Source organism: Rhipicephalus microplus, unplaced genomic scaffold (assembly GCF_043290135.1).
Source record: "Rhipicephalus microplus isolate Deutch F79 unplaced genomic scaffold, USDA_Rmic scaffold_13, whole genome shotgun sequence".
Taxonomy (NCBI): Eukaryota; Metazoa; Arthropoda; class Arachnida; order Ixodida; family Ixodidae; genus Rhipicephalus; species Rhipicephalus microplus.
This window is the reverse complement of record NW_027464586.1, coordinates 33,566,207-33,578,250: the sequence shown is the minus strand read 5'-3', so window position 1 is coordinate 33,578,250 and position 12,044 is coordinate 33,566,207. Positions and strand designations below refer to the sequence as shown.

The following is a 12,044-nucleotide window of genomic DNA, read 5'->3' as shown; positions in this document are numbered from 1 at the left end:
TCTCTGAATTCGGGGAAGGAAATGCCTTTCGTAATGCCCTGCCGCTCCAGCACTTCAGCTAGCAGAGTTTCGCAAGCTTGGTCTATAATGTTGGAAGTCTGGTCGATGGTGTCACTAGCGTCACCTGCGTCGCCCGCATACACACTGAAGCCAGCACGCTTGAATCAAATTTGAACTGTCGTTGCTTCAACCTGCCTTAACGAGTATTCGAGCAGGTTAATCGCGCCAATAAGGTCGATGGAGAATAATTTGCCGCATTAAATGATGAAAAAAAATCTGCGCAGCTGTTTTACAGCTCGAATGACACCTTGGTCCAAAGGCTGCGCAATCGCTGTTGTGTTTGGTGGTAGAAACGCCAACTTCACAGCCGTCAGGTTGTCCAGGGCGACGTGCGCCGAAGCGTTATCTAAAATAATAACTACTCCTCTGTTCTTAGCCGCAAAACGACGATCAATGAAACACGTACTCTTCAAAAAGTTTTTCAGTCATTCATGCCTTGGTATTGCTGCGATAGATGACCCCTGATGGCAATCGGGCACCTTTGAAACATCTTGACTTCGCCGACTTTCCAATCACGAGAAACGGAGTTTTGTCTATTCCAATCATGTTTACGCACAACGCCAATGATATTCTGTCTTTTGCATGCTTACCGCCGGTGCACGTCTCGCCTTTAAAGGCGAGCGTTTTGTCTGGTAGCAGCTTAAAGAATAGCGCCGATTCATTCATATTAAAGATGTCATCAGGTGCGTAGTCTTCGAAGATGTTCTTCAGCTGGCCATTTTGCCACTTCTCCGTGCCATTCACGCCAGCAGGAGTGCCTTCTCCCAAAACACTCCTTGCGGTAATGCCATGCCTCGCCTTAAATCTGGCCAGCCAGCCATTGCTGCAGGCAAAGTTGTCATAGTTGAGCTGCGAGGCAAAAACCAGGGTCTTCTCCCTTAACAGGGATCTGCTGATAGGCTGATTTTTCGACCTGGTGCAGCTTTTAGCCACTTGACAAGCCCCTCCACTACATCCGAAAATGACGAACCATGTAGCCGGCACCTTTTCGCAGTTGCAGCAGCACTGCCGAACAACTTCTCTCTCAAATTCTAAATTCTACACACCGTGGTTAACAGCAGGTTCATTTCGCGTGCCAACGCCGATTTTTTCGTACCACGTTCAACAGCACATAATAATGGAAGCTTGAGCGAGTTGGTAAGGGTTCATCTTGGCTGAACAGTGCACAAAGGACAAGGACGGAAGAAAAGAACACGATCAATGTTCGCACTTATCTATGTTCTTTTTTTTTGTTCCTTTCTTCCGTCCTCGTCCCGTGTGTGCTGTTCAGCCAAGATTTAAATAGCACGAATTATGTCCAAATTATCCTCTATTTTCAGCACTTGATGTTTTTGTCCCAGCTTCGGCATGACGCAAGTATAAAGCCGCACAAGCACACATACAAAACACGTGAAAAGTGACGCTCCTGCAGTTCTTGCGTACAGCACGGAACAACGAGCGAATACGTATGCACGGCCCCAAAGGAACAAAGAAAGCAAAGCAAGCACACACCGTGTTTGCGCGTTTGTGCAAAGCGCCATCGCATGCACAACACCAGAAACTTGGCAGGCCGAGTGCCGATCAGGTGCTGAACTTCCAGTTTCGGAGGCCACGTACTTCTTGTTGGGAAAAAATCCAAAAGGTGGCGCTCATCAACACAGCTGCCATAATCATCAAGACAAACAAGCGAGGCGTGTTTCGATCGCTGGGGCTTGCTGTTCTGTCGGGACACCCAGTGGGGGACGACGTGCCACGGCGAGTGCGCAACGAAAATGGGAAAAACTACTTATTAACCAATACAGTCGAACCCGGGTATATCGAACTCGCCAAAAAACATTTATTAGTTCGATATATGGCTTAATTCGATATAGGCACGGTATAGGTTTTGACACAAAGGCACATAACAATCTAGAAGAAAAGTACTTTATTAATATGGTGGCTTACTTGCATGCCCTACTGTGGAACAAAATAGTCCCGGATTTTTTTCTGTGTCAACGACTTCGCTGCCTGCGACAGCACGCACGCCTCCACGTTGTCCAACGAGTCGGAGCAGCTGAGGCCGCAACCTTCCACATTCAAGCAATAGCGCCGGACTAACGCAAATGCACTAATCACTTCAGAGGATGTAGGCAATGGGCCATCGTCGATTTCCATATTGCTGTCGCTTTGGCTCGTGGTCGGCACGACGTCTGCAATGTAATCCTCATCCTGTTATGGGGACATCATCGTCCGCACTGACGAACTCGTCGAATGTCGATCCGTCGATAGCACCCGGAAACTCCGCCCGCTCGTTCCAAACTTCGGCAGAAACACCTGCGGTGTTTGCAGTGCTGTGAGAATTTGGGGTGTCATCACCTGCCATGCGGAAGCCGGCATGCCTAAAGCAGTTCTGGATCGTCTCCTTCTTGACATCTGCCCACGATCTACTCAACATAGAAATAGCTCCTAGCAAGTCGATCTTAAGCTCCCTGCCGACACGAAGGTTCTGCAGCCGCCTCTCGACCAGGCGCTTCCGATAGCCGGCTTTCATTGCGCATATAACGCCTTGATCCAGTGGTTGCAGTACAGACGTAGTGTTCGGGGGCAAAAAATGCAGCTCGTTGTTGCTGAAGGTCGTATGCAGTAGGTGCGATGAACAATTGTCCCCGAGCAGGCACACCTTCCGATTTTCGCTGACCAAATCATCCTTCCACGAAGATAGCCATCTGCTGATAAGCTCCCCGGTCATCCACGCTTTTGAGTTTGCTCGGTAGGTAACTGGAAGCGACAGCGCATTTTGAAAACACCGCGGTGCCGTGCTTTTCCCGATAACCAGAGGTCGAAGCTTTTTCGATCCGTCTAAATTAGCTGCCAACAGCACGGACACAAGAGCTTTGTTTGCCTTGCCGCCGCTCAACTGTCGCCACGACACGCAAGTGTCTTGTTTGGCAACATTTGCCAAAATAGAGCGGTTTCATCCGCATTGAAGATATCTTATATTGCTCTATATCTCGCTGCAATATCTTGCCAGTTTTCCTCGAGCCATTTTTCTACGCTGTCCAAGTCTGCCGCTCTGCTTTCACCTGTAACAGCTTTGACAATGATGTCGCGCCATTCTTTGAACCGCTGAAGCCAGCCTGAACCGCCTTGGAAATCATTCCTGCCAAGCAGAAAAGCAAGGTGCTTCGCTTTCTGCTCGATCATAGGGCCGGACACCGGAATGTTTCGCAACAAAACGTCCACAAACTACCGTAATTACTTGAATCTAACGTGCACCTTTTTTCCGGTTAAGCGAGTTCATAAATTGCATGCGCGTTAGAATCGAGTACGAAAAAAAAAAATGAATACGGTCATTCTATTGTCATCGGCACTTCCAAAATGGCCGCCCCCTACGTGCATCGGCATGGCGCGTCGGCCATTTCTGCCTATGTGTTTCCCATGTGTGGCACTTCGTACGTGTACTGAGGAGTTCGTCATCTTGTAGTGCATTAGCATCGACAGCATGGTAGGGCCGACTCCAAAAACTCGACGAGTGCACCACAATGCCACTTTTAAAAGAAAAGTCATCGCGTGTGCCGAAACGGACGGAAATCTGGCCGCATCGCGGTCGTTCGGAGATCCCGAAACGTGCGTGCGGGACTGGCGGAAACAAAAGCAGAATATTGTCGACAGCAAAGATTCACGCAAAGGCTTCAGTGAAGCACAGCAGGGTCGGTTTCCACAAATTGAAGAGCTGCTCGGCGAGTGTGTGATTAAGCAGTGAGCGGCACAGCGGCCCGTGACAACAGAACTGCTCCAAGTGCAGGCTATGCAGTTAGCCTTAGAAAAAGGGCTAATGCGGAGCCAGTTTAAAGCGAGCAGGTGCTGGCTAACTAACTTTATGAAGAGGAAAGGCTTTTCCCTCTGAAGGGGAACATGCATATGTGAAAAGTTTTGCGGAGGAGTACGATGAAAAGCTTCACAATTTTCAGAGGTTCGTCCTAAACTTGCGGCACAACAGCTACCTGCTTGGGCAAATCGGGAATGCCGATCAGACCCCTCTTTAATTCGACATGCCTGGCACCGTCGAGAAGAAGGGGGCGTAGCAAGGTCCCGTTCTGACATCGCGAGAAGAAGGGGGCGTAGCAAGTTCCCGTGCTGACATCGGCCCACGATAAAACTACAGTGACGGCAATGCTCCGTTGCACGTCAGATAGGCACAAGCTTCCCCCGTACCTCATATTGAAACGGAAGACGCTCTCGAAAGGAGTCGTTTTCCCGAGTGGTGTGATCGTGCGGGCCAACGAGAAAAATGGGTGTGCGTTGCAATCGATGCCTTAGTTGTGTTTTTTTTTCGTCGTGGAAATCGCGCGCGCGTTACAATCGAGGGCGCGGTAGAATCGAGTAAATACGGTACTTGTAAACGGCCGCTTCAACATATTCGTACACAGCAGCGCGCACACGTCGGGCGCCACGGGCACCTGGCCTTTTGTCCGACTTGGCCTGTTGTCTGCCTTGTTTTTCAGGATAGTACTCAACGTGCTCCTTGGAATTTTGTACGCGGCGGCGACGTCTGACTTCTTTTCACCGCGCTCAACCCGATGGATGACTTCGAGTTTCGCGGCGAACGGCAAATTTAGCCTCTTTGCGCAAGTCATGATGACAGCGCGCCAATACAGTTCACAGAGCATCAACAGGCAACACCACAGACCACGCTGAATCGGCAGCAGCAGGCACACAAGCATAAAGAAAGAAGAAGTGGCGCTCACTTCTACCGCCTCCGCGCCTCGGAGAAAGCACGACGGCCTCTGATTGGCTTTAAGCGCTGCGAGCAGGCCAGGATCATTTCTTGGAGGGGGGTGTTCGCCTGCGCACAATCGGGTCTAACCAACTTTTTCTAGGGTGGTGCCGGCAGTTTTCCCCGCCACCGCGAGAGAAAGCCAACTTGCTGGGACACTTTTGAGGCATACGGAGTTTGATATATCAGTTGTCGTTGCTATTTTAGTGCGATAAAACCGTAACTTTTTCTATATATTCTGAATGTAAACTTAACGTGTTTAGGAATTGTTCGATATGCAGGATAATTTGATATAAACAGGTTCGATGTAGTCGGGCTCGACTGTACATAAGCGATAAGCTGGTACGGTTTATGCGGATACAAAATGCATTATGTTCAATGGCCACTGAGTCAGGGATTTGACTTTACTACTTTTAAAACGAAACTACTGTTTATGTGGGTACGGTTTAACGAGGTTTCACTGTAACTGGTACATTTTCTAGAAGGTGAGAACAAGATGAGCAGAATCTGCTGAAAGTTATTTAGTTCCGTGCCACGAGATTATACCCCTGTCACAATGGGAAACTTAAGTGCACACTTAGGAAGTGCACTTCCCCGCTGGTGTCTTTCACATGATGCCACAAGAAAATGTTGAGTAATCGCCCAACTCACTACATAGTCTTGATAGCAATGGCTGAAGAATAGAGAGAGAGAGAGATAGGTTTATTTACAGAAAAGCAGAGAGGTCGGCCTGAGCGTAGCTTGCTCTAGCCTGCTACTCTACACTGTGCGAGGGGAAAAGAAAGATTAATGGATGACGATGGTGAGATAGAGAGGTGAGTATGTAGTATTCTTTCTAGAGTAGACAAACTTTATAGCTGCGCATATAGTCCAGTTGCTTCCAAAAAGGTTATAACTGCTCTTATGACCCCAATTGCACTGTTCGTGTCTGGCCAAGGGCCCAACACAGTCTCATCAGTTAATGACCTACTGCGATATCGTTTAGTAGAAGAAATCAAGTTATTTGTTATTCAAAGCAGAGTTCATAGCATTCTTTAGAGTATAATATCCACCAATAGGGATATTATTATGCACTAAAACATCACCATTCTCACTCTCGGGCAGTTTACAGCCACAACCGCCAAGTGCAAGCCGTACAATGAGCACGACCATTGCGTCTGTACAAAAAGATTACTCTAAGGGCCACTGATAGCTGTAGTAAATCATTATTAGAAATCATTTCCTTAAATAACAAATCCCAATGTGGTACTGATGTGCCCATACCCCCAGCACTCTTTTCCTCCTCGTGCCGCAGCGCACTGTTGAAGTGCCATTCCAGGGCATAAGTGTTCTTGCTCAAAATGACACTAAATAATTTGCCAGTGTAAATAGGATATCACACTCACCAGTGCCGGTAGTCAAAGTCAAAGGGAATGGTGATCTCCTCCCCGGGCGCCAAGTCTCGGTCGGCCACCAAGTAGAGCTGCAGCAGCCCACCCTGGAGGGTGTGCACCACCCGTGCAGTAGGACGGCACGAACGGCGCACAAAGCGTGCCTCGTTGCCGTAAATACGAGCATCCACGCAAACCCCATCTTCATCGCCCGCCCAGCCCTTGTAGAAGAGCACACACGGGTAGAGCCTGCAACAAACGCTACCACTTGCAATAACCACAATAATTCCACTTTGTCTCCTGTCTTTTCTGCTGCCCCAATGACCGTATTTAAGAGGACAGGGTAAGCAAAGCAATTGAAAAAAAAAAAAGAATTTTTTTTTACGTTATTTAAAATATGCAGCCTCTTCTGAACCAGAATCAGGCGTTTGTCCTAGCACAATTTTTTCTTTTTTTTTTTTCTCTGAAAATGACATCTCGAAACTTGTGTGGCACCCTGCCATGCTCTCATTCTTACGTAGCAAGAGATTCCTTGCAGTTCAAGCATCACAGTCACATTGAGAAGTTACAAATTGCAAGCTGGAGTGCATACAATGCATCACAGTCACATTAAAAAGTTACAAATTGCAAGCTGAAGTGCATACAATACATTTAGAAAAGAATGAGCTCAGAACTGTCAAAATGAAAGAAAGCAGAGGCATCAAGCTCTCTATCGTGAAATCTATATCTGGTCGGTGACGTCTAGGTGGTTTCATCATTGGTGAAAACTATAATCATTGGGCCATTAAAAAAATAAAGCAAGCTTCTAGGACAAGGAAAAAGCTGTCCGGTGCAGATATTTTCACATGGCATCAAAAGACACCAACAAATCCCACTGCCTTTGCTCGAGGAACGCCAAAACTTGGTGTAAATTCAACAAAACCCGTTTGAATGGTGAACCATTCGCTCATCAAGAACACCTTCAACCATCTGTTATTGAGACTCTTAAGCCATATTATCTGAAACTAGCTCATTCAGAATTACTTGCTAAATGCCTCCATAGAAAAAGTCCAAACCATAACGATTCATTGTGCGAGCACGCTCCAAGGCATCGTTTTTATCAGGAATTAAACAGTGTGAATATGCACTCTTGATGCTGTGTTCACTTTTAATGGTGCTAATATAGCCCGTGTGAATGTGCTGAACTATTCTAGAATTTTGGCACGGCACCCCAAGGTGCAGGACCTACGCACCCTTCAACTGCGTCGACAGTACTGTGCTGACACAGCTGCACAGCAAGCGACAAATGAGGCTCGCTAGGCAAGACTTTTGAATACAAAAAGAAAAAAAATAATATTGATGATGAGTATATGGCTGGTGCCTATTGAACAGGTTCTTTAATTCGCTGTTATCTTAGTGTACTTTGGATATAATGCAGATTTTTATTTTATATGCGATTAACTGAAAACATGCTTTTTTGAACTTTTGCTCCTTTTTGTAAGCAACCAGAACACAGTGGACTTCCAAGAAACAAATCTCGCTTAAACGAAAATGCCTCCTTAACAGAACTGAACAGGCTCATATGGCTGGATTTTTATATGTTGCGCAGTAAGATTCATCGATTAAGGTGAGACACTCTACTTGAGAAAAAAGGCCACATATTTTCATGTGTTTATAAAAAAATTCACAGTGTGACTGAGTTTTTGATGCTGATTTCAAAAATGTAATTATTTTTCCTCTAAACCAACAAGTTTTTGAGATATACTAAAATTAATTACTTATTGTTCATCGGTATGGTGACACAAGAAATTTGTATTGCATAGCTACTATTAGTATATGCCTGTTTACTAATGAACGTAAGCCACACAACAGTAGGAGTGCTTTTTTGATTTGATAATTTTAGGAAGGTTTGTCACGCCTTGCATTTCAGTGTAGCAGACACACCCACTTTACGCTCCGATTTCCAGTAAAAAATAAAATTTTCGAAGGTCTCAATCAAAAATTCACACAAACCATTGTGTAAACTAAAGATACAGCTACATGTCACAACGAAAATGACAGTCCTAGCTGCTCTAGAGGTAGAGATATCTTTTAGACAAGTTTGCTACTGCAGCAAAATTTGAGTCCTGAGAAACTATGCAAAAACACAAGTCCATATTGGGCGGTCAGTAGCATGGAAAAGCTGTGTATTTACAATGATCTGCAAATTCAGCTTTCTCAGTAGGCACTAGGCATGTAGTCCTTCTGTATTGCATCCCCTAAATGACGTTTTTTTTAATGCCCACTGAATGTTTTTCGCAGAGGCACACTTGCGAACTGATGCGGTCGCCTTGGGCTCATCTGCCGACTAGGCCACTTATCAGTTCAGTGACGCGTACGAGCGACAAATGTGCGTGCGTTATCCGCGATCAGTCGTATGATAAAGCAATGTTTTCCGGCTTGTCCAGATTGAGTTGTTGATGCCGCAGACCGAACTAGCGCACTCGCTCATTGTTATGTCCGGTGTTGTCGTCGGCCCATAGACGTACGCGTTGGTCGCAGTAGTCCAAAAAGCTCAGACAGCCTCGAACGGTTAAAAACAAGTTTATTCCTATTCAGATGGAGGCGGCGGCCGAACTGCTGGGGGAAACGACGGTGGCTCGTTTTCGCCGAGCGGGGGAAGGGGAGGAGTCAACATCTGGAAGCAGTTTCAGCAACCGGTCCTTCGCGGGTTCGGAGCGCGGGTCCAAGCACACAGGGGTGCTTGGAACACAACATCTCCTCCGTCCTTAGCTTGTCGCTTGGAAGCGATCTGGGGGCCGCCGTGGGCGCGTGGACGCACTAGAAAGAGAAGCCTCCGCTCGCTGGGTGTCGTTTCTCTTGTGTTCAGGGCCGGTGGACGGCGGGACGGGCGGCGGCGCCGATTCATCTGGTGCGAGATGCCAGGCTAAGTGGAACGAAGCTTCCGTCGAGGTGGCTGCTTGAATGGGAGGTTCCCTTGGCAAATTACCTAAACGGCGTAGCTGATTAAGGTGGCGGCGTGTGGCCCTTCCACCAATGTCGACGAGCCATGACCGCAAACCTATGCATTTGAGTGCCGTCGCTTCAACCCAGCCGGGCTTTCTGTGGAACTGGCGGGCGTATATGCGCTGTCCACTTTCAATTCTCCTCCTATGCGGGAGCTTTTCTTCCTCCGACGGTGCTTTCGCTGAGGGCTCCGGGACAATTGCTGTCAGCTGGGTTCTCATTTCTCGTCCGAACATCAATTTCGCTGGCGTTTGATCAGTAGTACTTTGAACAGTGTTGTGCTGTCTGAAGAGAAAGCGCGCGATGCGGCGTTGCATTGTCCCAGTCTGGTCTTTAGTAAGGGCGCGCTTTAGCTCAGCCACGTAGCGCTCGACTCGTCCATTCGTAGCCGGGTGGTAAGGAGCCGATGTAACAAACGAGACGCCGTTGTCCCTGTAAAACTTGAGAATCTCCGTGGACACAAACAGAGTGCCGTTGTCCGAGACCACCTTGCGCGGTAGGCCAAACGTTGCAAACAACGACCGCAGAGTGTCGATAACTGCTGCCGATGTCGTTGTAGCCATTTGTTTTACCTCTAGCCACTTGGTGTATGCGTCTACAACCACCAGGAACTAACACCCTTCGATAGGTCCAGCAAAATCAATGTGCAGGGTGTGCCAAGGCGTGTCTGGTCTTTCCCATTCAGGAATAGGGGCTCTTGGCGGGCTTCTGTGGTTGCCTTGGCAAGGCTGGCAATCGTGAACTGTTAATTCTATATCATGGTCGATACCAGGCCACCACATATAACTTCTGGCGCACTTTTTCATGGCAACAATGCCTCGATGACCTGCGTGGACAAGCGACATGGCCTGTTCGCGAAGTGCCGCTGGAATTACAACTCTTGATCCCAAGGTGACGCAACCGCGATGAGTGCTCAACTTCGCAGCTCGCTTGCGGTAAGCGTTGAAGTGTTCCCCCTTTAGCTTCTGCACGTTGCCTTCTTGTATAGCAGCGTAGACTTCCTTCAAGACAGTGCACTCCTGCGTTAATGCTGCTACCGTGTCAGCTGTTAGCGGAGGGTTCGGCAGCGCCTCGAACATGAGTATATCACCCGGCGGGGGTGGTTCATCTATTGTGGTGTCTAGCGGCAGGCGGCTTAGTGCGCCGGCGTTCTGGTGTTTCTTCCCAGTGCGATGTACGAGTTCGTTGTTCCCTAGTATTTCTTCGGAGAAAACCGCTTTGTACTTATCTTGAAGCTGCTCCACTGACGGATAACTAGGTGTGTGGTGAACTCCGCCAATGACCACTCCAAGGGGGGTGAACCAATTTCGTCCTAAAAGGCTTGATCCAGAACCGTGGACGACTAGCAAGGGGAGCTGATGGGTCTGCCCGTTGTAGTACACGTCTACGTTGGCACAGCCCAGCAGTGGAAGGGAATGTCCGGACCACGTTCTCAGCTGCGTGTCGTCTTGCTGGAGAGCTGGCGCGTTCTCACGCCAAGTAGCGCGAAAAGTGTCCTCGCTGATGAGCGTACATGCTGCTCCGGAATCCACCTCAAACCTGATAGGGCGCTGGTGTACCATAAATTCAGTTGTAATCTTCGGTCTCGTTCCGAGGTTCACAACGGTGTTTAAGTCATATAGTGCCGATGACGTTAGTGCTGTTCGGCTTGTATCTTGCGTCTGGCCCTCCTGTGCGTCGACATTGTTGTTCCGTTGCACTGAAGTCTTCGGTCCGAGCTGTTTGCGCTTCGAGATGCATGCCTTTTCAATGTGTCCCAGTTTTTGGCAAAAATTGCAGGTCGCTGTCTTGTATCGACATACCTGGGGATCGTGCATGTCGTCGCATCGCCAACAGCGCTGTGTCTTTCTGCTTGATTTTGCCTTAGACGTGGAATGACCTGACTGCTGACAGGTGTGACGCACCAGCTCGACGTTCCGTCGAATATCCCTCTGCTGGTGACCGGCGCTCTCCGCTCGTTGGGCGATGTCGTAGGCTTTGAAGAAGGTGAGACCCGTCTCCGCGAACAGGCGTTGTTGTAGGCCTGCGTCACGCAGTCCGCACACAAAACGGTCCCGCAACATAACGTCCAAGGGGAGCATAGTGGTGTTAGCAAGTGTGGCAGTCGATCCTTCTTCCTGCGCAGTAGCTGCAGCTGTCGTGGTCAACGTCCCGAAATTGCAGTCAGCAGCGAGCTTTTTGAGAGCCGCTACGTATTCGGCCACTTTTTCGCCTTCCAGTTGGTCTCGCCGTTGGAAGCGGGCTCGACAGTAGACCTCTGATAGCCTTGGGTCATAAGTGTTTTTGTAGCGCTGCTACGATGTCGTCGTAGTCAACGGCTGCTGGAGTGCGTGGCTGAATCAGGGCACAGACTGTGTCGTATGTCTGCTCCCCACACAGCGTTAGCAGGTTGGCCCTCTTCATTGCTGCATCAGTGATGTTGTTAGCCTCGAAGTAAAATTGCAGGCGTCCAAACCACGATGACCATGATGAGCCGTTGAATTCGGGTAGCCGATTTGGGAGCCCGTGCGTAGCCATAGCTTGTAGCTTGTCAATATCGTTGCGTAGCGTTGGTCCAAATCCACTTCCTCGTCACCACTGTTATGTTCGGTGTTGTCGTCGGCCCATAGACGTACGCGTTGGTCGCGGTAGTCCAAAAAGCTCAGACAGCCTCGAACGGCCACATTTTCGAGTGGAGGCCGCGGCGCAATATGTTCATCGTTGCAGACGCGTCGTTACAAGCACTCTACCTGTTGCCAGTAGCCTCCATTGCGCGCGAGGCAAGCACGTTCACCGTAAACGGATCGATTTTTTGTCGCTTGTGGCACCATGACAAAATGGCGCATGTCCGTGCGCGCCACGATAACAAGCAAGCGGCGGAAACACCGCTTGGCCAATCAGGTGCCTAGGTTTTG

At 48.7% G+C, this 12,044-nt stretch overlaps 1 protein-coding gene across 7 annotated transcripts in view; it reads right to left on the bottom strand.

The window, feature by feature from the left end:
- LOC119163012 (uncharacterized) overlaps nucleotides 1-12,044 on the bottom strand; it is a 434,320-nt gene that overhangs the window by 259,869 nt on the left and 162,407 nt on the right. For all 7 annotated transcript variants that reach the window (XM_075882725.1, XM_075882727.1, XM_037414895.2 and 4 more), the window contains one exon: nucleotides 6,181-6,414. In XM_075882725.1, coding sequence (XP_075738840.1) covers nucleotides 6,181-6,414 — 234 coding nt within the window. The remainder of the gene's footprint in view (nucleotides 1-6,180; nucleotides 6,415-12,044) is intronic.